The following is a 26355-nucleotide window of genomic DNA, read 5'->3' on the forward strand; positions in this document are numbered from 1 at the left end:
TCGAGCATCCTGTATACTGAAAACAAATTGGAAACAGAAAATAAAAACAACAAATAGACAATATTGTTTGAATTTTCATTTTCTCTCTTAGTAATGTCGCTATCTTTAATTTTGTCAATCAGTTTTGTGAAAACAAACACAATTGTGTCAAACTATGACCAAAGAAAAAAGATTTCACCGATTCACTTTGATTCCAACTGTGAATGTCCCGTTGAGTATAGTTATATTGTATATGTGTAGGTGTATGGTACTTGGATTTTAAAGTTTTTTCTATATGGTGAAAATGCCAACAATCTTTACCAACGGCATTTTTTTCATTTTGTTTTCGTTTTTTTCATTTCTCTTTTCATTACTAGTGTCTATCTATATTATTCTAGAATGAATGTTTATTTACATAACCATCTAAGTGATGGAATCAATGATAGTCATCATCATAGAGCAATGGGACAATGTAGAGATGATGATGTTGATCCGACAAACAAATACACACATTGTTAGAATAGATGCAAAAATAGATGGATATAGAACACAGAGAAAAAAGAGAGAAATTCCAGAGAAAATTTGAACGTAAAGAAATATAAAAAAAAGATGATACCGAAAGAATTCCATAGTAACAAGCAATAATTTTACTAATAGTGATAGAGATAATGTTGACATACAAATAATGATTTTTTTTTCTGTTTTGTTTTTTTGTTTCGTTGAGCTTTATCAATTCTTATACATCCTGTGTGTGTGTGTGTGTGTGTTTGTGTGTATATTCATCATCCATCGATACATTGCTATTCTGTCAAAATATAACATGAATATTTCTTTTCCCCCTTGTCTTCATTCTTTTGCTGACATTTTTTTTCTAGCTTTTTCTTACTCTACCAAAACAATAGATAGATACATTTGAATGAATGAATGAATGAAACGAATGAAAAAGGAAAAGTTTCAGATTTGTTGTTTTCATTTTTTTCCTATCGGAAATAATGAACAAGAATGTTGTTGAATGGCGCCAAATAAACAACCACGTCGACGATTATCTCAAAAAAATAACAACAACAACAACAACAACAAAATGTTATTCTCACCCAAACATCTATCTATAACATGAAATTATCAACCAACAAACAATGAAGGTTGTGAAACGTTGCGAAAAAAAAATACTGACAAGAAAAATGTATCCTACAAACACACACACAAAGGATATGAGACTTTAAGCCATTTGATTTAGTTTCAAGTTATTTATTTTTTTTTTTGTTAAAATTTGAAATAACGTAACACAAAGAAAAATTCTTAGACACAGAAAATCAGATCGATCATAATCTTTTTTTTTTGGCTGTATTTAGGATATATGGATCATCATCATTATCATAACAATATTTCACATTTCTCTATTTTTATATAAATAAGTGAATGGAAAATTTATTCTGAAAATAATGAAATCTGAATATGTGTATGGGTGAGTGTTTTGTATACCTGGTATTCATAATTTATTCTTACAGACATGAAAAACAGACAGATATTCAATTCTTTTATCTAGAAAGAAACAGCTTTTATGAATTCTTTGTATTCTTTATTCTTCCTAATATTCTCAAATAATCTTCTTCCATTCATCAATTTGTAATATTTGGCTGCAATTTTTATGTCCTGCTGTTTGAATCATCATCATCGAATCGTCGTATTAGAAATAATAATGTTGCAATACCATTTCTTGATCTGAAATTAGGTTTTGGATTGAATACCTATAAAATTTCATCATGGTAACAGATTTGGTCTTGATTTTTTTTTCTTTCGTTTTATATCATTACCAATAGAATTATTGACCGACTGTAAAAAAACACATAACAAAAAAAAATGTGAAAAAATTTAACGTCTCATTAATCTTTCCATCTGTAAATTTTAGTTAATTCTTTGAAAAAGTGTAAAGAATTTTTCTCGTACAATTTTTTTTTTTATTATTTTCGTCGCCATTTTTGTTTTCTTTTCTTTTAAAAGTATTTTATGGTCTTTTTTTTCTATCACTCGAGAATGAAAATCTTTTTTATTTCTTTCAACAAAAAAAAAAAAAAAATGTGCCATCATCTGGTCCAAACGTTTTTTCTCCTGAGTAAAAAAAAGTGCGAAAATAAGTTGTGAAAAATGGCTAACAGGAAAAAAAACCACAAAATCCAATCCATTGATATCATTAGAATTCCAAAACCAAGAAAGTGAGTCTTAACATTGGCCTTCATCAATCAGCCATTCGAATTTATATATATTTGTTTGTATAAAGAATAGTTCATTCAACAATCGAATCACTATTGTCGTTCGTATGGAATCATAATGATAACGACATTCTATCATAATCAACCAACAACAAACAACTGTACGGCTAAATTGCCAATTGCAAATTCAATTCTTGTTGTTGTTGCCGAATCTTGTATATATGGTGGGCGCCCAATTTGCATAAAATTTTTTTCACTGTCCGCTTTTTCTTTCATCAACTTTTTTTTCATTCTTATTGCTTGTGTGATGATGAGAATTATACTAACAACAAAAAAAAATAAATAAATAAATAAAAGAGTGTGAAGCACGAAAATTTCATTTCGGACATCTGTTAAAGTTTACACATATAGCCAGACAAAAAAAAAGATGTGTCAAAAACAGGACAAACGATTTTTAATTTTTTTTTTAGAACACAGGAAACGGAAATTCCATGCTCTTATTCTATATCGTATGTCCAAATTGTTGTAAATAATAATGAAAATGAGAATTGCAAAAAAATAACACTTGACAATGGAATTCATCATCATGATGATGATGGAAATCCTAGGGATTTTCACATTTCCTTTTTGATTTTTTATTTTGTTTTGTTTTGTTTTATATGCTCCATCATACTACATAAGAGCTACTATGATCATCATCATTCTCTCATTCACAGGATTGTCCAATTCCATTTCATTTTCAAATCGAGCAAATTTGGCATCTCAATTAACTTTTTGTTTGTTTGTTTGTTTGTTTGTTTGTATAATGATGATATCCTTTTAATTTTATGTTGTGATATGTTGTCATGAATGAAACCATTCATGTATAATATGGATTTTTCATGGATCTAAACGTATCAAAAAAAAAAAAAAAAAAAAAAATTTTACTTTAGGTTGTATTTTTTACTGGTCCAATTTATGTATGTATGAATTTGTGGCAATAGAATGAATTTTTTTTCTCTCTCTCTCTCTCTATTCTATGTGCATAGACGATGATGGCATCGTCGACGAAGCTTATTAAACACTAATTTAAACTGTCAACATTTTACTATCATAATAATACTCTAGGCTTTGAAACTGTGGGCGTGTGTTTGTGTGTCTGATTGCTTCATTCTATGCGTTCTACATCATGTGACTTAATGGAATAGTCTATTTACTGTCAAGAATAATTGACTCTTTTCATATATATACGAAAAAGGGTAGTTGTCGTATGTGTTTCGGTGATATATTTCTCAAATCCTCAATATGGATCGCGCCGCATCCAATTTAATGAAAAAGTGAGAAAAAAAAATCTACAAGGACATCTGGCGACATTGTTTGGAACTTTCAAAATTTTTAATTTTTTTCATCATTTTAAAATTAATCAAAATTTATTATACGAAAATGTATTTTATGATTATTGAAATAAACAATTTTTATGATTATATGGTAAAAATATTTTTTTCTTTTGCTTTATCTAGCAAAGACTTTCATTATAATGCGGACAATAAACAATGGGTGATGAATAACGATTCAACATTTGTTGTGTCATAGCTTCATATTGTTCCATGCTTACATGTATACATGGTGACATACGATTACGCATCTGCATGATTGCATCCTGTACTTCAGTCGATATATCCTCTTTGAATCTTAAACGTTCCTTAATACGATTTCTTAGGCCAATTTTTAATTGAAATATGAATAGATAACCAGCCGAAGTAGCCAACAACAATAAAAGTATTAGTCCAATATTTGAAATGAATGCCAATATACAGAATAATACAAAATTAACAATAGTAACAAATATGAGTAATGTTAGATTTTTTCTTATTACACCAATCAATCCTAGTACTTGATTCAATACTGTCACAAACAATAATGTCAATGCAATCACTTCAATGATTAACATACGATTTTCATTTCCGGTTCTCTGATGATTAAGATTATTGAAACGTTTATCGACGGATATTGTCGCCAATCGTTGTCGACTTGCTTGTAATGATTCTTCATCATTCGATCTACTACTACTACTGTAGAATATATCATCTTCTTCATTCAGATCTTGACGATCTTTTGTTCGTGCATAATTATCGAAATTAGCAAATATTTTCGGATAGGATTTTGTATCATCATCACCATCAAGCTGATTTCTTCCATCAAGATTCATTCTATCCGATGAATCATATGTTGGTGGCTGTGGTTTAGGTACCGGATATTGATGATAAAATTCATCAAGTAATGAAAGAAATGAACTACGATCACAATGATATATTTGTTCATTGCTACCGAGATGCTTCGATAATGGTCGATGATTGATCGTGCCATAAGGACCACCATGTTGAACTATATTTCGATCACGGCCAATATTAAATGTGGATGCTGATAGATAATTGTTCGGTGCATAATTATTGTTATCAAGTGAATAATATTGTCCATTTATAAGTTCTTGTCGATGATGTACATCTAAAAACATTGAACCAATTGACATATTTGATCCATAAAATATGAAATGTATAAAAGTATTGATGATCAATGTTATCAATACTAATATATAAACCATAAATAGATAATATCTTGCACAAGCATAATAACTTGTCAGAACGGACAATTCTTCATTCTGTATTTGTTGTTGTCGTTGTAGATTTGTATTTATGATGACGTTAGATGGCTGTAATGATGCATTATTATTATTAATCTCTGTTGTTGCCATATTTGCAGTCGATCCAGTTCTGCCAATATTTGATTTATTATTATTGTTGCTGTTGTTGTTGTTTGAAACATTGTTGGTCATAATATTAGGTGTTGATGATGATGTTGATGACATCATCATTCTGACATTACTACTACTGATATTATTATTTTGTCGTGCTTTTGGCAATGGTGGTGGTTCTTGATGTATCAATGTTGAAATATTCGCATCACCATCCTTATAATCACGACTAATTATGATTGGATCAATTGTTGATTGATTCGAAGCTTTTAACATTGAAACATCTGCATGTAGTAAATTATTAAAAAATGGTTAGAATAAACAATAACTTAAACATTACCAAACTTGAATTTATTGTTTTGATTTGTTCAACTTGGCGATGTCCTTAAAAGAATATCACATTATGATTAAGATGACGATGTCGTTTTTTTTTCTCGATTCACGCATCTCTATTTTCTCTCTCTCTCTCTCTCTCTCTCTCTCTCTCTTGTTTGGTTGTTGATGATGAGGATGATGAATATTTAACCAAAGTAAGATTTGTGCATACAACAACAACAAAAACTGTTGCTTGGTAATTCGTCGTCTTTGGGATATTTTGTCATGCATAATGACAACAACAACAACAACATCAGCATCGGTGGAATTCATGCCTCAATATAATGGCCACATCTATGTTGTTCCAATCCCTCTCCCGCTAAAACCTTACTCTCAATAGCATAACATCTAAAAATAGTACCCTTCTCACTTTTTCTTATTCTTAGATTATTACTCAAATACAAATCAATATTTGGGACTCCGAATTTTTTCTTTTGAATAATTGTTCTTCACGATCATCATCGATTTCCGATATTCAATTTATTTATCATTAAAAAATTCATTCATCTATTAGTCAAACATGTGTGTTATGGTACATTCTTTAAACAATTCGTTTAGTCTGGAATTCATTTTTAACTGTTGAATACAGGAAGTAAATTTTATTTCTTGCTGTAATGATGATGTCGTTTTTTTATGAATGAAGATTATGATTACTTTGTGTTCATTCTGTGAATCATAAATATAAAAGTTATATTTAGATTTAAATGTTTTTCTAGTTTATTTTTCATTATTTACATTGCATTCATATGCACACAAACGCTAGCAGTAAACGATGATGTTGTCTATCCATAATTACCATTCAGAATTACATTGCCTTCTATCATTTATTCTCTTCATTCAATGAATTTTTCGTTTTCCATACGATTCTTTACAATTTCACCATTTGTTCGAAATAGAGGAAAAAATGTTTTTATGTAATTCTCAAAGCAATTGAATCTTTTGCTTTTCAGCATTCATCAGCAAAAACTTAAATTCTTTGTTCGTGCCAATTTCATGCGTCTTCCATTTCATGTGTTTGCAATGTTGATTGAGAAATTTTAATAGCATAAACACATGCGGACACCATTCACTATTATCATCACAAACATACAGGCATCAAATTGGTATTAAAGCCCTGTTAAAGTTATATCTATCCATTTGATTTGATTCATTAATTCCAATCAATCCAATCGATAAATGAATGATCGATCTGCACATTTGTCTCAGCTAATTTATTGATTGATTGGTTCAAATGATTGATGAAAAGTATGATGAGAACCAATCAACAAACCAGTGATTATGCATTGTCATATTGTCGGGATGGTATTGGATCGACATCAGCAGCATCAGCTATTGGTGCTGAATATTCTAGACATCAACAACGGAATCTTTTCCAATTAATTAGCCGTAATTCTATGCCATTTCAAATTGTCAAATATGTATTGCTCATCCTTAACATAATGATAGTTGCAACCACAGCCATAGTCACCATAATCGTATGTCTATTGCCAACAATAATCTATGAGAAGAAATTAGCTTTGGATAATGCAAGTGCATTTCTCAAAACTGGAAATCTACAACAGCAACAGCAATTGAATTATGATCGGCGATCATTGGATGAACATGAATTGATCCAATTATCAGCACAAGAAATCGATACGATCCGTTTGGTTCGATATTTCATCTTAGCATTATCATCATTAATCATACTGAATCAAACATTGGCTGTATATGGCTTGTTTAAAGAACGATCATTTAACATATTGATTAGTACCGTAGTCATTGGATTGATTGGCCAATTAAGCTTATTTGTATTACCGGCAAGCATATTCATATTGATAACCATTTATTTAATTTTCAGCATTAGCTATGTTATTATATTAAATCATCTGAATCTAATGGTACGTGAACCTCAAATACGTCAACAAGTGACATCAAGAGCACCATCGATAGAACCATCACAACGAACTTGTTGCTGTCGATGTAAATCCTGCCAATGTATGAATGTAATGACAAATCAATCAGTTGGATCTGCGATCATTGACAATGTACTTGTAAATCGAAAAGCATCGATTCATACAAATCACTTACCACAGCCGTCTTCTTCGTCATATCCAAATAATCAAGTTCCATATTACTATGGATCATTAGGCCGTGGTAAATCTCGTAATGCAGAATTAAGACCCGGTTCGATTAATCAATCAACATCTGTGGCCAACAGTGAAAATATCTACGCACAGCGACCACCAATTCATCATCATTCGCATTCACGAAGTCCAGGACTACGTCCGACCAATAAATGTTCTAATATGAATCTAGTCGACACCATTTCAGGTGGTTTCCAATCACGAAAAGAAATGACACCCACGCCAACAACAACAAATTATTTTGCCTTTGAAATGTCCAAAGATACTGATATTATATGACAAATTTGATCGACAATCTGATTTTAATCTGGGTCCAAAATAAAATCTTTTAAATTCATTCGAATATTGTCGAATAATTCCTGTATCAATTAATAACGGTTCATACTTTTGATTTATACAAAAGTGTGACTTGTCGCATATGAAATTGTTCATTTTCAAAAACACACCATATTCTTCACTCATATTTATCATCTGTAAATATATTTTGTGGTGACGTAGTTATTTATCATTTGGTGGATTATTTTTTTGTGATTAGATATTTCAAATTTGCTTGCATTCAAGGTACCTGTATATTATAAATCAACAGTCCGAAAAATAACCGTTTTTTCTGATTAGAGCTTAGACAGTTGAAATTGCACTTGAACATCCATGAAAGAGTCGAGTCTTCTAATTTTGATATCACAATAAACAATACCGATTAAATTGCATTTTTTTAGTGAAGTTTATATTTTCGTTCACTCATTTTATTTATTTACATTTTGTTTAGATTTTGTTTCATTTATATAAATTAATATTGTTAAAACATGTTCTATCGTCTAATCATTCGTAAACATCTTTTCGTTCCAGTTTTATCGGCTGTTCATCATATCCCAGGAAACCATTTTTCTTCTATTCGTTATTATTATTCACCAAGCAGATTACTGTCAAGCAATACGACAAAAATGGCTTCATTGAACAAAGAAGAAACTGCTCGATACAGTCGTCAAATGTTATGTCCAGAAATTGGAAAAAAGGGTCAACTTCGTTTGAAGTCTAGCTCCGTTCTTGTTGTTGGTGCCGGTGGTCTTGGTTGTCCATCATCGTTATATTTGACTGCAGCTGGTATAGGCCGATTAGGATTAATCGACAGCGATGTTGTTGATACTAGTAATTTACATCGACAAACATTACATTCGGAAGCTACAATTGGACAACCAAAAACAGATTCAGCTGTGGATCGTCTTCGACAATTGAATTCAAATGTCGAATTTGAAAAACATCAAGTTCGATTATCGGCCGAAAATGCAATGAACATTATCAAAAATTATGATATTGTCATTGACGGTACTGATAATCCAATGGCTCGCTATCTTTTGAGTGATGTCTGCGTTCTTCTCAAAAAACCAATGGTCAGCGGTTCGGCTTTACAATGGGAAGGTCAATTAACTGTCTACAATTACGATGAAGACACTCCTTGTTACAGATGCCTTTTTCCTAAACCACCAGCACCAGGAACTGTGACCAATTGTGCTGATGGCGGCGTCATTGGTGTCGTACCTGGAATTATTGGTAATATTCAAGCATTGGAAGCTATCAAAATAGCTGCGGGATTGAAACCTTCATATGCTGGAACATTGTTGCTTTTCGATGGTCTTACCGGTCAATTTCGTAAAGTCGAACTTCGAAAACGAAAAGATGATTGCGTAAGCTGCGGAAATAATCCGACTATCACTAAAGAACTGATCGATTATGATGCATTTTGTGGAATCAAATGCGATTCAGCTCAACAATTGAAAATTCTTGAACCAGAAGAACGAGTGACGGTTGAAGAATATAAACAGGTTCTTGACTCAAACGAACCACATTTATTGATTGATGTTCGTCCTCAATTGCAGCAAGATATAGTTAAATTGGACAACGCAATTTCTATTCCGCTTGGCCAGATAGTTAAAGGGGACGGAATCGATAAAATCACTACATTGATTGGCGAAAAATTGGATCAAACTTCAGATGTAAAAAAGAAAATCTTTTTTATGTGTCGACGAGGCAATGCATCTCAAAAGGCTGTCCGTGAATTGAAAAATCGGCTTGGCACCAAAATTGAAGATGATAATCTTGAAATCAAAGATGTCATCGGAGGTATTAGCAAATGGGGTGAAAAGATTGATCCAGAAATGCCAATGTATTAATGGATTTATTCAATCGACCAAAACAAATTCCGTCCAAAAAAATCTTTCTCTCCAGAAAATTATTAATTATCCAAAAGATGGCATCACATTCTGCTGCTACCGAAAAAGTTCATATGATTTCGTTTTATTTTTTTTTTATTAGTATTTGCACTGTAATACTCTTATTATTAACATTGTGAGTGCGTTTTATGATTATGATGAAACATGCACCCTAATGATGACGGTTTCACATTTGTCACAAGTTTATTTTTATTCTTTTGTTGTTAAATCAATAATGATGATTAAATTACCCTCAACGATTTTCCTTCACAATATAGTGAAATTTTTAACAAGAAATAACAATCATGTTTGAAAACTTGACCATTGATTGAGCTATACTCATCATCATCATTTATCTTTATATATTATATATATAATATAAAATAGAATCGTGTTCACATTTCAAGGTTCATCGATTCGATTGTTTAGTCATTCATCTCGTATTGCTGTTTTTATTTATTTTTATCTGTATATGTTGAAGATATCACGGACATTGGACAATTAGAATATATCCAATGATTTCAAATTGTTTAATGATTTTATTAATCGGAATCCTTGTCATCTTGCTTTCGTTAGCCGTATTATTTATGTTAATTTCGCCATCTCGTTATAACATTATTCCAGATAATAGGATATCGAAATTTTTTTATCATTTAAGTTTGTTGGATAATTTTCATCTTAATTCTAGGCAAAAAATGTTGACCAAATTTACGTTGATATTTTTGCTTGCATTTATTCTGGTTGCAATATTCGTTTCAAGTTTTCTACATTTAATCAATACTGAAGATGATTACAATAATCATTTTCAAATAAATCAAACGCAAATCCTTAATGACCATGTACAAATTGATGATAAATATGAAAATCTCTTCTGGTTCATCCATATTTCCGATACTCATCTAAGTTATTTTCGTGATCATGACCGTAAGACTGGCATGATTGAATTCTGTCGTTCAGTGATACCTATAATTCAACCTAGTGTCCTTGTATTGACCGGTGATATTACCGATGCTCGAACCAAGTTTCCGCTCGGATCCGAACAGTATCGTGAGGAATGGATCATGTATAAGGATGTCCGTGAACAATGTTTGAAAGCAAATCCTGATCTAAAATGGCTTGATATCAAAGGAAATCATGGTATGTTATCAAAATTGAGTTTTATGCCATAAAATTAATCTATAATAATATTGTCTTCTATGCAGATACTTTCAATAGTTATAAGAATCACAACGATTTTAATAATTTTACTGTTCAATCAAATATGTCTGCGGATGGTCGATCTTATCGTTATGAATACAAAGCAAGCGATGGAAATTTTTATTCATTCATTGGCGCTGATGCATGCCTTAAGCCTGGTGTTCGTAGACCATTCAATTTCGTTGGTCAATTTGAAGAGAGTGAATTAAATAAATTGAGTAAATTCAAAGAAGATAGTCGTGTATCTACCTACACCATTTGGTATGGCCACTATCCAACTGCTTCCATCTACAATCGAGAAAGTTTTCGCAAAATTATTAATGGCCCTTATTTGTGTGGCCATTATCATACCATTCATGGATTGGTACCGAATATGATCACCACCCAACAGCAAGGATATCTTGAAGCCGAAACTGGTGATTGGAAAGATTATAGAATTTTTCGAATCGTTGCCATTGATCATGGATTATTCACATTCTCAAATTACTATTACCGACCTCATCACCAACAGCCATTGATTGTAATCACTAATCCTCGTTCCATTCTACATCAAATGGAACATTTGGAACCATTCTGGCGAACAGCCAATTCAACCCATATTCGAGCGCTAATTTTTTCACATAGACAAATCATCGATGCCAAAGCTTATATAACAAAACAGCAAAAATTTAACCGTGATGAAGTTCTTGAAACATTCGAACTGAAACAGATACGTGATTCTCTATGGGTTAGCCCTTGGTCACCGAATAAATACTCTAAGGGATTGTATTTTATAACTGTGATAACTTCGGTATGTGTGTGACATTTTTTATTGAATATCATATATTATTTACTTCTAATCCAAAACCATTCATTGAAAAGGATGATCATTATTCCAATCAATTGACTGTACCGTTCTCGTTGGATCGCTCAAAGTCGGAATTTTCATTTTTAGCTCGATTGATTTTACGATTTGATTTTCGAACGATTGTAAGTGATATGAAATTATCATTGTTAAAATTATCAAATTTTTTTTATATAAAAAAACAGACCATGTTTTTATATTCCTGGGGATTCTTTATGGCTACTCTTCCATTAATATTTCTACGAATTTTCACATCAAATGATGATAATTATATCAAATATATGTGCAATCTTTCTCGACGTCGCTACATTCGCAAAGTGATTTTCAAATTATTTTTGCTATCACATCAAGATAAATTATTCTATCCAATCATAATCTTGCCTTTCTATTCATTGGTTGGTCCTTGGTTTCTGGCATTTTTGGTTTCTGATTATGTTGGAATTGTGTTTGCCTGGGGTCAGTTTATTGATGGAACTTTTCTTCCAGTCGGTTTTACATTTGTTTTTGCCGCAATTTTCGTAAGTTATTAACTCTATTTTTTATCTAATGGATATATAGAAGATTTATCTTTTTTTACAGATATTGATCTTCCATTTACCATTCATGGTTGGTCTGTCAATTGTCGTTTATCTTCGCTATGTTGAAATTGAAAAGAATGATCAAAATGGTAATGAACATTCCGATGACAGCCCAAGAACGATGAGAATAAGCTCAAACCGAATCTTTAAAAAGATGTATTTCTACGCTTTTATCTGTGTCATTTTAACTGCTTTTCAGGTAATTGCTTCATCCATTCTGCTCAAGTTTTAATTCATGTTTTTTTTTATCATCAGTTTTTTACTGCTCTCATCTTCTACACGTCTTATGGTTTCTTGGCATTTATCACTAATTTTTATGTATGGTCTTGTCTAGTTTATTTGATGTTGGTCAAATTTGCATTAAATCTGGATGGCCATAATTTTAAACTGATGGCCAAAAAAATGACATATCAACCATGTAGTCAAACTCGAAATAATATAAATGATGATGAACAAAATTGAAAATTATCCTATTCACCCTTATGCCGATATTATATTATTTTGTATTATATATTTTTTTCAAAAATAACTAATTTCCCTAACAAATTTCAAGGTTTTATCATCTGTTATAGCCAGACTAATACTAATTAATTATTTCGAATTTTAACATAAAAGGTCTTGATGACCAAAATAATTTTTTTTATGATAAGACACTTGGATTCTATCCATGCAATCATTCATCATGAATAATAATGATTGATAACAAGGATACATATTGATAAAAGTGATAACTGTGATCACTTGTCTCCAAGCCGTAATAATCATCTGTCAATTAAGTCATGATTATTTTATTTGTCCTCCAAAATTTAAATTATTATTATTATATTTAAAAAACATGAAATTAGCCCAAAAAGAATAAATCTGATATTTTAGAATTCAATCATGATAGGTTAGAATCCAGGTGTCCAATAATCATTATTTATCAAAATTAAATCAATATATCATATTTAGCTGTCATTCATCATTGGCATCAAGGATTTCATTAATGACCATGTTACAAATTTAACACATGTGCCCTTCAATCTCAAATACAAATAATTCAATAACAATATTGTAGAGAATATGACAACAAAATGATGCGTTCATTAATCATATAGGATTCATTTCCGTACTAAAATCATTTGGTAACAGGTAGGGTGTTATAAATAAATAAATATAAAAAAATTTAAACATCAATTTTTTGCCATTATTAAACAGATTATTAAATATGAATTCATTAGCCATCATCATCTGTATACTATGTTGCTCATTGATTTTCATTGCCAAAGCAATAATACCCGGTGGTCTTAGCCGAATACCAACGAACGATATCAACATGCTTTTGGCATTAATACCACTGGAACGTGAAATGGATCATCGATGGAATTCGCCTAAAATTCATCGTATCGTACGAATACGAAGAGCTTATTCACAAATAGTATCCGGTGTTAAATACTATGTGGTTTTCGATTTTCATGAAACCGAATGTTATAAGACTGAAGAATGGAAGTTATCATCATGTAGAATTATTGGCAATAATCATGTTTGTCATGCACATATATGGGTTCAAGCTTGGAAGGGCAAAAATAAATTGGTATATTTTTCTTGCTTTAATTAAAAAAAAATAAAAATGATTACAATAATGATTAATCTCCAATCCAAATGATTGCTATGTGATTCATGAAAAAAATTAATTTCGCCTGCAGTTAAGATTCCATAATAAGATTAGAGCATGTTTGAATGAATCACATAAATAATAAAGACAAAATTTCAATACATTTTTGAAACATAACGTTTGTGTGTAATATTTGAAAAAAAACAATTTTACCATACCGATTTAACGACTAACATATGGCAATGAGAATATTATCGATCATTTTTCTGATGAATCAATAATGATAACAGAACCTGTATATAAGTGGTCTTCAACTTATTTTTGGCTCACAAGCGGTTTCATGTTTTGTTTCTGGTCAATTTATCATTGGAAATAAAAGTATGTAGCAAATGTCATTACAATTAATTGAAAAAGTAGATGACTTAACCGTTGCTTAAGTGTAAAAACTAACTCAAATAGGGCGGATTGATTTTGGTTATGACTGATCAACTTATTTGTCTGAGACAATTTAAAATTCTTTGTGGATCCGTGTTTGGAAATCACTGTTGTTAAATACACAAGCTGGCTTTTGGATACTGATTTACTTATTGCTGTATTTTGTTTTTGTTGTCGTTGTTGTGATCGGTTAGCGTTATATGATCATTATCTCGTAGTGTATATTGATGCAACATTGATTTTAATCGATGTACGTTGTTTATGTTTTAATAACTTGTCGTCCGAGCCAATTGTAAATGGTATAGATATATAAATATCACGAACGCCCTTGTAATTTAATTTTTCATCGAGTGAAAAAGTCTTTTAAAAATTCTGTTTACGTGTTTACTTTAACAAATCAACCAAATAAATTGGAACAAAATGAAATCGATATTCTTTTGCTTTGCCATCTTTACATCATGTGCCCAAGTTTATGTTTTTGGTGCTCAAAATAAACAATCAGTGCCAATCGCTGGAGGCATTAGTGCCACTTCACCGGATCGCTTTCATATAGTCGTACCAACATTGATCGCTTTGGAACGTGAAATGGACGGGAAAATGGATTCACCATACATTCATCGTGTAAACAAAATTAAAGATCTTAAAACACAGGTGGTTGCTGGAATTCGATATTATGTCAAGTTTGATTTTGGACAAACTAGTTGCTTGAAGAATGCGACCACTGTTGATGGTATCGGTCAATGTAATGATGTTACTAAAACGCATAAATGTGAAGCCGATATCTGGGAACAGGCATGGCTTGACCAACGTGATCTTCTTAATTTTAAATGTGTTTAATTAACTCTCACAAGCTCTTGTAATGATTCTGTAAATGGATTCTATCTTTAATAAGCTTTCGAACTTGTTATTACTATTATTTCTTATGTTTCTGTGGATTTAAAAAAATGTTGGCTACACGAAATACAATAAAAAATACAATAAAAATAGCAAAAAGTAAATCTTTATTGATGAAATATAAGAGCGAGGATCTTTGTGGATCAAATCATTTCTTTTCAATTTGTTCCAAAAAATGGTTCAATTTCTTTTTGATCATTTTTTGATCTTCCAACGAACAATCTATGACAATTTTTTGAAAACGTTCATCAATAGGAACGAGTAGTTCATGATTTTTATCCAGTGAATCATCTGATGTACAAGAACTGACATATGTTAAGCATTTTTTCTTGGCAATAATTTTGCCCTCCTGTACCAGAATCACTTTCAATGCATCAATATATTTGTTAGCTATTTCGAATGCTTCAATCTGGCTGGATGAACGCATCGGTTTAATGATGATGTTGACACTTTCTAATCGATGTAATAAATCTTCCGTAGTTGCATGAATGTCTTGAAGATCGACTATTGAATCATCGTCATAGAAATAGGATATAAATAATTATAATTCTAAAATAAAAATTCAAATTTTACTAACCTTCGGTGAATGATGAAAAACTTGATGCTGGTGATTTCGATTCAATCTTATTCAATGCATCGAATAATTTGTTTTTCTCTTCTAATAATTCGAATGCAATTTCTCGTAAGAAAACTATACGCTTCTCAACTTGGTCTAATGTTTTTAGCACATCATCTTTCATTATTGGAACATTTGGGTCGTTAAGCGAAAATCGTTGCATTTGTTTGGTCGTCATTGTTGGTGCATTCGTTTGCATTTTTATTTTATGTTTATTGTCTGAGGATGATGTTGATGTTTCGCCATAAAAATCATTTGTTTGTAGCTGAGATGATTTTCCTGAATACAAGCGATTTGCACTTGATGATCGACGAATATCTCGAAGTCGTGTTTCAGGAGTATGATTATAATGGTGATTAGGATTTGTGCTAGCTGTGGATGAATAAGATGATTCATAACCAGATGATATTGGGGAATGACATCGTTCATTACTGGATTGGCTAAGACTGTTCATTCGTGACAACATTCTTGACAATGTTGGATCTGGTGATGATATTCGAAGATTGATTCGAGGATTAAATGATGATTGATAGTTGAAATGTTGTTTTATATTAGATGGTGATCGGCTAGTTTTTGGAACGGTAGATTCATTTTCACCACTATGAGAAATTGAACGAAATATTGGTATAATACGAGTTCGTTCATTATTCATGGTACAAGGATTTTTATCTATATGTTCAGATGATATCTATAGGGATTCGCATAATTAACGAATGGTTATGAAGAGAATGATAATTTTCAATAAAACAACTAACCTTGATAATTGATTTTCGCAACGCAGAATTATTTGATGGCAATGTCGGGGGTAATCTAGAAGGAGTGGACGATATAGGTGTCCCACTCCTATCATTTCGTAATATTTCCATTTTATTATTTGCCCTTCAAATAATTAATTTGAAATATTAATCAACAAAAACACAAATCTTGAAAAGAATTCAACAAAATTCAGGCCAAAATTCTCCGATATATCGACAACTGTAAATCGAAATGAATTTGATGATCTTACATGTTAGATAGGACAGAATAAATAGGGATGAAAAAATAGAATTCAGATTTTTTTCTTGCCTGCCTGTTAAAAAAACGAACAGAATTTGTATATGTGTCTGCAAAAGTGTTCTCCACTTGTCAATGATTATATGTCATCTGTTCGGAATTTTACTCGATGGCTGACGGAATAGTTTTATTGGGCAACGAGAATTCCACCCAACAACAAAAACAACAACAATAATGATGATAATAATAATCAAATAAAACAAGAAGATAACAGCCATGACTGTGAAAAAAATGATGGCCGTTTGCCGAATTATTTCGTTGATGTTGGCTGTTTTGTTATTGTTGTTGTTGTTGTTGTTTTTGCTTGTTCTTTTTGGAATACCACCATATTTATGTTGAATTTCATTGCCAAGCGAATAGAATCTCGGTCGTGGTGAATGGTGGTGATGGTAGCTAAAAATAACTCAAAAAAGGCGACAGAAATGAGACGCAGAGAGAATTCATTTCTATAATTCGTTAATGCGAATGAATTAGAAGCAAAAACAGTGAACAGTCTATTTGTGAATTGTGGTAGAAAAATGGATAGCCTGGAATTCTCTTATTATCAACAACATTGTTGAATAAAAAAATTAATATGGCGATTCGTTGCTAATTATTCAACTTTTTACCAATCATTGCCTACATCAGCAAAATCTAACAAGATTTTTCTTTAAAAAAACAAAAAACGGTAATAAAAAAGTGACTACCGGATGTAGAATTTTACATTAGGCACTGACAAATGTACGAATTCCACATGACCAAAGAATTGCTGGATTTGTATCGATTATCGTTAACCGAAGTATCACCGTATTGAAGTTGTTTTTATAACAATCATCAAATCATTCAATAATCGCTATCCGGTTAATGTGATTTAATTGCGTATCATTATAAATAATGACGGATTATGCATTTAGCGACGTATTGGATTTGTATAACGTTTCATTGCCAAATAATTTTGTTTATATATCACAGATGTTTATAACCGAACAACAATGATCTGAATTCATGTGGCGATCTGTTGAGAATTACCTAACCATCATTATTCCAAACATTGAAAGCAGGTGATAATTGCGCATGTGATACAAATTTAGTTTATGGCGCTTATGCGTTATTATAATCGAAATAATTTTCAACAAACGTTTTTTGTCGATCAAAATTACTTTATTCATTATTCTTTCATTTCATTCCAATCATCGACTCCAAGTGAGCAAACAACTTTATGCAACAGTTTGAGCCATCAAATTCAATCAAAAGACGGATCGATCAACATCAGAAAGCGGAAATGTCTTCGGCAACAAAAATCGCTAATGGAATGTCAGTGAATGGTCGATTGAAAAAACAGGATACATTTCAATCGAATAGCTCGACAACGATCAATTTGACAAAATTTGATTCAAATTATCATTCATCGTTTCAATGCCGAATGTATAATAAATCAAATGTTCGAACATCAAAATTGTTTAGAATATTAACGGTAGTGGCTTATATTATTGCCGTTAGTATGGCTGCCATTCTTTTGTCCATTTATTATACATTCATCTGGAATCCACATCATCATCGGGACGATAATAGTAAAGCGGTGGTGACTCTCATCAATCAACAACAAAAACAACAACAACAACTACAACAACAATCATATTCAACTACAATGAATAGTATCTTTGTCAATGAACCATTAACATCCAGGTCATCACAATCATTCATACATGAACAAAAAAACAAAAATTCTTTGGAAATTAATTCCTTAAAATCAAGACCAATTACTAATCAAACCACTAATGTTAGACAGTAATTGAAATGAAAAATTATTTTTATTCAATTTTTATTCATTATTTATTACAAATTGATATAATAAAATTTACGATGATCATAATGAAATTTAGGCTGATTTAATGAATAAATGAGATTGAGTCAGTTGAAAATTGAAAACTTTGATTCTGCTTTTTATTGGCTGTTTACTCATAACAGTTTCCACTCACTTTATCATTATTAGATTTGAAATTCCAAATTAAATTTAAGAAATGAAATTATGAGCATGACGTCATGTTAAGAAATGATAATCAATTATTGGCGATAATTCAATTATTAGTACTTGATTCTATAGAATCATTTCATATGCGGCACGTAGGAAATAGGCAGCTTTTTGATTTTCTTTAACCAACGAAAAGTTTTCAGCCAATGCTTCAATATCGGGTAATTTTTTTGATTCGTCTCCTATATGAATTTATATTCAATATATTATATGAAAATAAATTTAGAAAGAATGATCAGATATTCTCTTACCATAATAAGTGATGGCCAATTGATAGAAAAACGATTTTTTAATGAACAATTCCAAATTATCAGTGCAATATTTGCTCCATCTGTAATTTAAAAAATTTTAAAAATTGAGCGAGAACCGTATCAAAAAACAGCCAAAATTACTTACTCATCTTTTTCGAATGCTTTTTGCCAGATTTTAAACAAGATCTGACGATGAAGATCAATCGAATATCGTCGTTCAACGATTTCAGCAATTTCAAGGGCCTTTTGAAAATTTTTCAATTCTTCATTTGGACCTTCGACACCTGAAATCAAAATATCGACCAATTGTTTGGGTGGAAAAACAGACATTGTTTTACGATCAAGACCATTTTTTTGTAACAAAGAATCGGAAAGATCGGATTGATATTGAAGAAAACAAAGTTGATCATCAAAATCTGTATAATTCGTATCACCACTTGCAATCAATGCCAATTTACCAATGCTAAGCATTGTTTTTCTACGTGCAACACAATTCTCTTCAAATAGGCCAAGTTTTTTCAATGTTGAACTTGCTTCTTTGTATCGATGTGAATGCAATTGATGTAACCATTTCAATGAATCATGATTGGATAAAAATGCATCCAATTTTTGATTATTAGCTGTTGTCGATGATGATAACATTTTACCTTGCTTTCCTTCTTTCAAATACCATTCGAATAGATATTCGGCAAATCCCTTTTCGGCAAAACGTTGTGAATAATGTTTGAGCTGTTCTTGATTGTCCAATGCTTCACATATTTTGATGAGTATATCAAAATCTTCGTATTTTTCGGCTAATTCAGCAACACGATCATATTGTTTTATTCGAAGCAATGGTTCAAGACATTTATATCGGATCATTTCAAAAGCTCGCCGTAGTGTTGCAAATTTTTCATTCGTTGGATTAAGATAACCGAGTTGACATACAAAACTATCAAGTATAATGTCGGCTAAATCAGCAAGTTTTTGTCCAACAAAAATCCATCGTTCTTCATCACCAATCATATGACATCGCGCATCGACTCGGAAGCATCGAATGAGTAAATCAAATTGTTTGATCCAAACATCTCGAACACCGCTTATCCGTTGTTCGGATGACCATGGTACATAATCACAATCGGCAACCACTGCTGATTGATAAATAACACCATTAATTTGTCGATATCGACATACTTCAGCAAACACTGAGGTCATTATATCCGTTATCGAAATGATCAATTGTTCGTCATATGTATGACCTGTTTGGAATTGTGTTTCTTCTATCTCGACTAGCTGCCAGAATAATTCATCCACTTTGGTCACTTCACGATAGAATAAATCTTGATTAGTTAGATGACTATGTGAATCGAATCCTTTTAACACTCCGGTGCCTTTTCGTTTATCCAAAACCTTTTTAATTGCATTTACAAGAATGGTACCGTAATGTGGATGCAATTTCCAAAGTGCCATACAAACTAGTAGCTTTTCCGAATGTTCACAAAGAATCAATTTGGTCGGCAAAATGGATTTGAAAGTTGTCAGCGATGTTAGTGAATCCCATATACCTGTTCTTTTTTGCAATTCGATGAATGAATTGTGTGTCAAAATTTTCTCCTCTAATTGTGTCCCAATGATAACAGAACCAGGAGGCTCTTGTTGTTTCTGATTCGGCTGCTGTAGATCAAAACAATTTTCATTATCAATAAAAGTTGACCATCGTGGATCAGCATGCGGTATCTGGTCACAGATATTCGTGCTGAGTGCACAGACAGTCGCATCCAATTCTGTTGTATTTATAGGTTGTTTAATTTCAGCCGCTAGTTCTGTTCGGATGAACGGAAACGTCTCGTGTACAAGTAATTCAGCACGGGTTTTATCATCCTTCATAAAAAATTGTAACGCTCGTTTTAGCAAGGATAATTTATCAGTTTGATTAGAATGTATGAATTCTCGATCCGATGCAGATAATTGTTTGGAAGAGACCGAATCTGCTGTTTGACATTCAACAGATAGGAATCCATTCTTAAAGGTTAATAATAGAAGATTTTGATCAATTCGATTGACGCCGAGCAAAAAGTCATTCATGGATTCTAAATCGATTTCTTCAATACAATCTTGATTGTTAAGATTAACCTTATAAATACGAGTTGAATTGAAAATATAACAAATTTGTGAATCCATCATTGAGATAAGATTGAATTGACGATTTTGAGACAAAGACGGTGCTGATGGTGAACGTGATTGTAAAAGAAGTTCATTAAATGATAAACGATTGTCGGTTAAATATCGAGCTGATTTTATAGGCGAACTGGAATATTGTGACTCAAGGGGTGATCCATCTAATGGATATAAATCGGGCATTAATGAAAACAAAGCAAAATGATTATCATTTGGCACATCAGAATTGTTACACATGACCAACAGCATTATCTCATTGAATCGATTCAATGCAATATCCATGATCCAAATGGAAATCTGATTATGATGCGTTGTTGTACGGTCCCAAAATTTGTTGATGAAAGCTTCTTTTAAATGTTTTTCTAAATCGATTCGACCACAAAAATTTTCACCATCATAATCTTCAATAATCCATTTTTGAATGGAACAATTGTGTAAAGCTAGAATAAAGACCGGTAAAACATCATCATTATCATCTAATGGCTCGTTACGAATAATGCGTAAAATTTGTCTGGATTCGGCCGAATAATTTGCAGTTGGTAATGATCCATATATGAATGAACTAAATTTTCGGCCAATACCAGAGAATAAACTCTGCGGAATCTTCAACGTATGGCATATGATCGGTGATTGATTTGGTTCTTGGCGCGATCGATAATCAACATAAATGTGAGCTAACGAATTGGTGGTAGTGCCTAGTATACATCCTAACGGACGAATATCTATTAAAATTTGACATTCTTGGCCGTTCAGATCGGCACCGACGATCGCGTCATAAACATCATTCTCCTGAAATATACTTGGCCAATATCGGATCGAACCTTCAGGGCTTACAGCGATGGCACTAGGAAATCGGCTCTGTTGTTGCTGTTGATAATGGGTCATCGAATTCGATACACAAACTAGTTCAGCTTTGTGTGCAATATCACTAGCCGGCAATAGTAATTCATAACATTTGGTAGTCTTTGGTTTATTGCTAATCGTATCATCCAGATATCGCCAAATGAATAATTTACGTCCAACAACGAACCAAGCCCAGCCATCACGAGATATTCGTGCTGTCAAATTTTTCGATGCTAAATCTATCACAAATTAACCATTTTCAATTATCAATTTTTTTCACAAGTTTTTCTCGACTTACTTGGTGTAGAAAGAGCTTCAATAATACGATAAGGAAGTTTTGATGGAAAATCTTTTACTACCAATGATGACGATGAATTGCCATGAAAGTTATTCGAAGATATGTTCAGTTTTGATTTTGCTGACATATTTATGAAATGCTAATGCGAATTTTAAAATTTTTAGAATTTCGAATCAAAAGCATGAATGCATGTGAAGAAAAAAAAACTACCATTTATGAAGTTTAGTTCATTTATGAATGGCCCAAGTTTCAAATACATGCTTTCACATGAATTCATGTGTCAATATATTGAGCGTAATTTTGATGATAATGTCAACAACAAAAATGATCTCCCGAGAAGATTCCGATAAAATTAGCTCATTGATGGGCACCTATTTGCTTCAAGGTTATACCTTATTAGATGATTATTGTTCTATTTGCAAGGTTTGTGTAATTATAACGCTACATTAAATAATATTTAATATATAAATATAATAACAATTTTTATAAAATAATAAATATAATATAGACACCATTGATGAGAAAAAGAATGGAATTGGCATTCTGTATGTATTGTGATCATCTCAAAAAGAAACCAGATAATGAAGAACAGTGGTCATGTGGAACATTTGAAAGAAAATCTCAAAATGAAACCTTGGCAATGATAAGTGACGATCAACCAGATGACGATAATTTCACACCTAGAATCAGGAATAAAATGCAAAAAATCATCATGAATATGATCGAAGATCTTGAAACTCAGTCACAAATCACAAGCTTTCAAGGAAATGTGCGTCAGAATTTAGAAAATATGTCATTATTGATTGAAATGATTGATAAAACAATTGTAATGATGAAAAAATTATGAAAAATTTTATTATTAATTTTTGTGATTAAATTTAATTTCCCATTTGATGGTTAATAAATTTGGCTATTTTTATATATCATAAGGAAATGAATAGAAAATCGGGAAATTACTTAATATTCCTTGTTTGTCATTGATGAATAAATGAAAAAACTTGCTACCACTACTACCTTAACTTAAATATGATTGAATAAATTGATTAATAATATGATTAAAGTATAATTAATCAAATAAAAAATAAAATGAATAATCAAAACTCGCTGGTTTAATTCTTCTTCATCCTTGAATTTAAAAACGAGCTGCAGCCAATGAAAAGCAGAGTTTGAAGACAAAAGGGAATTTTCCATCTATATATATAGTGACAGAATAAAATTAATTTGTAAATCGAATAGTTCAATTGATGATTGAATCTTACTTGGATTAGGAATGGAAACATGATTACAAATAACTAATGCTTCAATGGCGTTTGACACAGTTTCGAATTGAATCAAACCAGAAGAACTTCGTTCAGCTAGAATTTTTTTTCGAATTAGATAAGGAGAATTATGAAAACAATATTAACTTACTTTTCGATTGGAAAAATTTGATCGAATTTGGTTTGTTATTTGAACAATGTTCTTCAAAAATGTTCATAATATCCTGTTCAGTGATGCCATATGGAGCATTAAAGAAATGTAATACTTCGGCCGGTTGTGAGATACGATTCTTCAATGCAGATTCAGGATTAGTAAAACGATTATTACGATTTCCCATGAAATCTTTAAATGATGGTGTACCATCAGGTAATTCGAATGGTTGTTTAACATCATTGAGAAAAGCCTGTTTGGAGAAACCAAGTTGCATTTCATGGCCAAAAAATGAAACTTTATTCAACGAAGAAATTGATCGTTCAACCGAAATTGAATCACCCATCTGTACCATGGCACAACCTTCTTTGCTTTTCAAGAATTTGATTCGCACAACATTGCCATATTGGCAAAGCAAATTAAACAAACGGTCACAATTCATGATCTGATGATTCAAACCATATACCATAAGAACAGCACCTTGCTGCGGTCCCCCTTGTTGTGTGACTGGAGTTCCTTGTATCAACGGTGTCTGACCAGGATAGCCAGAATTTGGTATACTTCCGAGAACTCCTGGACGGCCATCACGATAACTGAAACGAAAAATAATTGAAAAAACTAATTTCAATTTTTTTTTGAGAATTCTACATACGCATCGCCAGGTGGAAGGTAAGAATCCGGCATATATGGCGGTGCAGGATGACGAGTACCAGCATTGTATGCATCATGATGGCTGTAGGGATCTTCATCAAATTGAATGTTGAACCAAATTGATTAAAACAGATAAAAAGTGAAGATTAGTATGGAAGCTAATATATCTGAAAAGTGGAAAAAATTTTAATAAAAAGAAAATCTTAAGAATCACTGAAACTTACAATTCTCAAAAAAAATTACCATCAGTTACGGGTAGTTTACCTGCTTTTTTTTAAAAATTGAATGAAAAAAGAATAATTAGATTAAATGATTTTTAGAAAAAGAATAGTAATTAAAACAACAGGCATAATTTTTTCCGAATGTATTGCTGTGTGGAAATGAAAAATGGAGTCTGATCAAAATGATTATCATTGGAAAGATAAAAAATCGATTGATCGTATCAATCAATCCTGAGCATATTTTTTTATCATTATAATTACAACACATTGGCGGCATAACAATTATATATTATAATTGACAATTCCTCACCTAATCCCGGATTTGTATAGTCGAAGCTTTCAAGATCATTCTTGTAAACGTTCAGACGAACTGGCTGTGATTATTTTGTGTTCGTAGTGATTCGGATCATTCGAATATTTGTTTGGTTTGGTTTTGGTCAAAATTCAGTCATAAATGTTTTGTGAGATTTATAGTTTGATTAGTTTGTTGTTTGTGATGTTGGTTGTTGTTGTTGTTGTTGTAAATGATGGTTTGGAATTTTGTTTTAATTGATGTTCGGTTTGTTTTGTTTTGGTTTTTCAATTGTTGTTGGTGGTGGTGATGGTCATGTCAGTTTTTATATTTTGGAATTTCGATAAACATCGAAAAGATAAGAAAAAAAGTACATTATTAATATTTTGTTTGTTATGAATTAGATCATCTTTTTTATCGTTAGAATTATGTTTTGTGACAAATCTAGTTCCGATTTTTCGGCTGAAAAAAATGAATCGATTTTCATTCCTCACTAGAGTATCAGAGTTTTTGCAAGTTTTTTTCCACTCTCATTTTTTCAATATCAATCCATTCAGAATCGAATAGCATACCTTAGCATATTCAACACGAAGTGTACAGCATCCACTATAAATGTCACATCCATTTAGGACACTTTTAGCTCGTTTAGCCGATTCAATTGAATCAAATTCGACCATTGCTTGAATGCCATTCTTTTTAAATATGACAATGCGCAACACTTTGCCGTTTGGGCTACAAATTTGATGAATGACTTCCTACAATAACCAATATTTAATAAATGAAAAAAATTGTATTACTGATTAGTACATACACATGTAATCGGATAGGCTGGATTTATGACAGTCAATAAGAGAACGTGATTAAGTCGTTCTTCATGCTCTCTGTATGCGTAACCAATGAAAAAAACATTAATATTTTAAATCAATTCAATCAATAATACCTTGGCATGCCGGCATAACGAGAATTTGAATGGCTAAAGTAGTTATTGTTGTTGAAACCACGATCCTGGAATAATTACCAACAAACACACATCAACAATATTGGAACAAATGAATTTAATAATGTATTTATACCTGATCAGTTTTTAGACGTTTTGATGAATGTCCCTCATATGTTGCAGCAGCCATGTTGATTTATTCCTGATGATTTGATTGATGAGAATTTCTAAAATCGAACAATAGAAATTGAATTCCCTCCACTTACCAAAATATGAATAAAGTGAGATTTGTAAAAAAAAAATATTATCGGTTAAAGTTGGTGAGTGTGTGTTTAACGTGTAGAACAACAGCGCCAGAGTTTTGTCTATTGTGTGTGTGTAGCGGTGTGCTCATCATCATCATCGCCTTATGCATAAATGTATGTTGGCAACAAACAAAAGGTGA

General features: G+C 31.6%; 10 protein-coding genes across 14 annotated transcripts; 6 read left to right on the forward strand and 4 right to left on the reverse strand.

The window, feature by feature from the left end:
* Positions 1–3560: 3560 nt before the first annotated feature.
* Positions 3561–5378, reverse strand: LOC124492083 (uncharacterized). 2 transcript variants are annotated; one of them, XM_047054871.2, is made up of 2 exons: positions 5261–5378; positions 3561–5204 (listed from the first exon to the last, which is right to left on the reverse strand). In XM_047054871.2, the coding sequence occupies exon 2, from the start codon at positions 5194–5196 to the stop codon at positions 3685–3687; it is 1512 nt and encodes a 503-aa protein (XP_046910827.2). In that variant the 5' UTR covers positions 5197–5204; positions 5261–5378; the 3' UTR covers positions 3561–3684. The 2 variants fall into 2 exon arrangements, with proteins under 2 accessions (XP_046910827.2, XP_046910828.2); XM_047054872.2 differs by lacking the exon at positions 5261–5378 and having other exon boundaries at positions 3633–5237.
* Positions 5379–6397: 1019 nt separating this feature from the next.
* On the forward strand, positions 6398–7757 carry LOC124492094 (uncharacterized). Its single transcript, XM_047054889.2, has one exon. It carries the CDS (start codon positions 6534–6536, stop codon positions 7698–7700), a length of 1167 nt encoding a protein of 388 aa, XP_046910845.1. The 5' UTR covers positions 6398–6533; the 3' UTR covers positions 7701–7757.
* Positions 7758–7858: 101 nt separating this feature from the next.
* Uba4 (Ubiquitin-like activating enzyme 4) lies at positions 7859–9949 on the forward strand. The gene is made up of 2 exons (XM_047054882.2): positions 7859–7982; positions 8268–9949. Exon 2 carries the CDS (start codon positions 8363–8365, stop codon positions 9587–9589), a length of 1227 nt encoding a protein of 408 aa, XP_046910838.1. The 5' UTR covers positions 7859–7982; positions 8268–8362; the 3' UTR covers positions 9590–9949.
* On the forward strand, positions 9842–13127 carry LOC124492088 (transmembrane protein 62). The gene is made up of 6 exons (XM_047054880.2): positions 9842–10765; positions 10831–11615; positions 11687–11794; positions 11855–12187; positions 12249–12446; positions 12503–13127. The coding sequence occupies exons 1-6, from the start codon at positions 10144–10146 to the stop codon at positions 12707–12709; spliced, it is 2253 nt and encodes a 750-aa protein (XP_046910836.2). The 5' UTR covers positions 9842–10143; the 3' UTR covers positions 12710–13127.
* A 142-nt stretch (positions 13128–13269) lies between these two features.
* On the forward strand, positions 13270–15256 carry LOC124491743 (T-kininogen 2). The gene is made up of 3 exons (XM_075735439.1): positions 13270–13378; positions 13445–13826; positions 14670–15256. The coding sequence occupies exons 2-3, from the start codon at positions 13455–13457 to the stop codon at positions 15111–15113; spliced, it is 816 nt and encodes a 271-aa protein (XP_075591554.1). The 5' UTR covers positions 13270–13378; positions 13445–13454; the 3' UTR covers positions 15114–15256.
* Positions 15257–15260: 4 nt separating this feature from the next.
* Positions 15261–16931, reverse strand: LOC124492093 (uncharacterized). Its single transcript, XM_047054888.2, has 3 exons — positions 16542–16931; positions 15748–16474; positions 15261–15674 (listed from the first exon to the last, which is right to left on the reverse strand). The coding sequence occupies exons 1-3, from the start codon at positions 16650–16652 to the stop codon at positions 15319–15321; spliced, it is 1194 nt and encodes a 397-aa protein (XP_046910844.2). The 5' UTR covers positions 16653–16931; the 3' UTR covers positions 15261–15318.
* Positions 16932–17419: 488 nt separating this feature from the next.
* Positions 17420–18610, forward strand: inaF-D (trp-interacting inaF-D). Of its 2 annotated transcripts, none has more exons than XM_075734449.1 (2): positions 17420–17506; positions 18023–18610. In XM_075734449.1, the coding sequence occupies exon 2, from the start codon at positions 18038–18040 to the stop codon at positions 18608–18610; it is 573 nt and encodes a 190-aa protein (XP_075590564.1). In that variant the 5' UTR covers positions 17420–17506; positions 18023–18037. The 2 variants fall into 2 exon arrangements, with proteins under 2 accessions (XP_075590564.1, XP_046910846.2); XM_047054890.2 differs by lacking the exon at positions 17420–17506 and adding an exon at positions 17532–17879.
* Positions 18611–22605, reverse strand: Nup133 (nuclear pore complex protein Nup133). Its single transcript, XM_047054878.2, has 4 exons — positions 22400–22605; positions 19247–22340; positions 19102–19181; positions 18611–19032 (listed from the first exon to the last, which is right to left on the reverse strand). Exons 1-4 carry the CDS (start codon positions 22524–22526, stop codon positions 18917–18919), a joined length of 3417 nt encoding a protein of 1138 aa, XP_046910834.2. The 5' UTR covers positions 22527–22605; the 3' UTR covers positions 18611–18916.
* A 31-nt stretch (positions 22606–22636) lies between these two features.
* On the forward strand, positions 22637–23322 carry LOC124492096 (uncharacterized). Its single transcript, XM_047054891.2, has 2 exons — positions 22637–22822; positions 22908–23322. The coding sequence occupies exons 1-2, from the start codon at positions 22637–22639 to the stop codon at positions 23244–23246; spliced, it is 525 nt and encodes a 174-aa protein (XP_046910847.2). The 3' UTR covers positions 23247–23322.
* Positions 23233–26314, reverse strand: sm (heterogeneous nuclear ribonucleoprotein L). 3 transcript variants are annotated; one of them, XM_075734434.1, is made up of 11 exons: positions 26177–26314; positions 26047–26112; positions 25914–25978; positions 25785–25854; positions 25546–25728; positions 24992–25055; positions 24704–24724; positions 24462–24552; positions 23810–24402; positions 23659–23754; positions 23233–23590 (listed from the first exon to the last, which is right to left on the reverse strand). In XM_075734434.1, exons 2-11 carry the CDS (start codon positions 26098–26100, stop codon positions 23532–23534), a joined length of 1296 nt encoding a protein of 431 aa, XP_075590549.1. In that variant the 5' UTR covers positions 26101–26112; positions 26177–26314; the 3' UTR covers positions 23233–23531. The 3 variants fall into 3 exon arrangements, with proteins under 3 accessions (XP_075590549.1, XP_046910840.1, XP_046910839.1); XM_047054884.2 differs by having other exon boundaries at positions 24704–24727; XM_047054883.2 differs by having other exon boundaries at positions 24704–24727; positions 26047–26270.
* Between the last annotated feature and the right edge of the window lie 41 nt (positions 26315–26355).

This window comes from Dermatophagoides farinae, chromosome 1 (assembly GCF_024713945.1).
Source record: "Dermatophagoides farinae isolate YC_2012a chromosome 1, ASM2471394v1, whole genome shotgun sequence".
In the NCBI taxonomy this organism is placed as follows: domain Eukaryota; kingdom Metazoa; phylum Arthropoda; class Arachnida; order Sarcoptiformes; family Pyroglyphidae; genus Dermatophagoides; species Dermatophagoides farinae.

Coding starts and splice junctions, on each gene's coding strand:
- Nup133 (XM_047054878.2), bottom strand. CDS start 22,526: ATGTCAGCAAAATCAAAACTGAACATATCTTCGAATAACTTTCATGGC. Junction 22,341..22,399: donor TGAAGCTCTTTCTACACCAA/GTAAGTCGAGAA, acceptor AATTTGTGATAG/ATTTAGCATCGAAAAATTTG. Junction 19,182..19,246: donor AAAGCATTCGAAAAAGATGA/GTAAGTAATTTT, acceptor TTTAAATTACAG/ATGGAGCAAATATTGCACTG.
- LOC124492096 (XM_047054891.2), top strand. CDS start 22,637: ATGGCCCAAGTTTCAAATACATGCTTTCACATGAATTCATGTGTCAAT. Junction 22,823..22,907: donor ATTATTGTTCTATTTGCAAG/GTTTGTGTAATT, acceptor AATATAATATAG/ACACCATTGATGAGAAAAAG.
- LOC124492088 (XM_047054880.2), top strand. CDS start 10,144: ATGATTTCAAATTGTTTAATGATTTTATTAATCGGAATCCTTGTCATC. Junction 10,766..10,830: donor TGATATCAAAGGAAATCATG/GTATGTTATCAA, acceptor TCTTCTATGCAG/ATACTTTCAATAGTTATAAG. Junction 11,616..11,686: donor TTATAACTGTGATAACTTCG/GTATGTGTGTGA, acceptor TTCATTGAAAAG/GATGATCATTATTCCAATCA.
- sm (XM_047054884.2), bottom strand. CDS start 26,100: ATGGCTGCTGCAACATATGAGGGACATTCATCAAAACGTCTAAAAACT. Junction 25,855..25,913: donor CGTTATGCCGGCATGCCAAG/GTATTATTGATT, acceptor TTACGCATACAG/AGAGCATGAAGAACGACTTA. Junction 23,591..23,658: donor TGTTTCCATTCCTAATCCAA/GTAAGATTCAAT, acceptor CTATATATATAG/ATGGAAAATTCCCTTTTGTC.
- inaF-D (XM_075734449.1), top strand. CDS start 18,038: ATGCAACAGTTTGAGCCATCAAATTCAATCAAAAGACGGATCGATCAA.
- Uba4 (XM_047054882.2), top strand. CDS start 8,363: ATGGCTTCATTGAACAAAGAAGAAACTGCTCGATACAGTCGTCAAATG.
- LOC124491743 (XM_075735439.1), top strand. CDS start 13,455: ATGAATTCATTAGCCATCATCATCTGTATACTATGTTGCTCATTGATT. Junction 13,827..14,669: donor GCAAAAATAAATTGGTATAT/TTTTCTTGCTTT, acceptor TGTTTACTTTAA/CAAATCAACCAAATAAATTG.
- LOC124492094 (XM_047054889.2), top strand. CDS start 6,534: ATGAAAAGTATGATGAGAACCAATCAACAAACCAGTGATTATGCATTG.
- LOC124492093 (XM_047054888.2), bottom strand. CDS start 16,652: ATGGAAATATTACGAAATGATAGGAGTGGGACACCTATATCGTCCACT. Junction 16,475..16,541: donor TGCGAAAATCAATTATCAAG/GTTAGTTGTTTT, acceptor GAATCCCTATAG/ATATCATCTGAACATATAGA. Junction 15,675..15,747: donor TTTTTCATCATTCACCGAAG/GTTAGTAAAATT, acceptor ATGATTCAATAG/TCGATCTTCAAGACATTCAT.
- LOC124492083 (XM_047054871.2), bottom strand. CDS start 5,196: ATGTTAAAAGCTTCGAATCAATCAACAATTGATCCAATCATAATTAGT.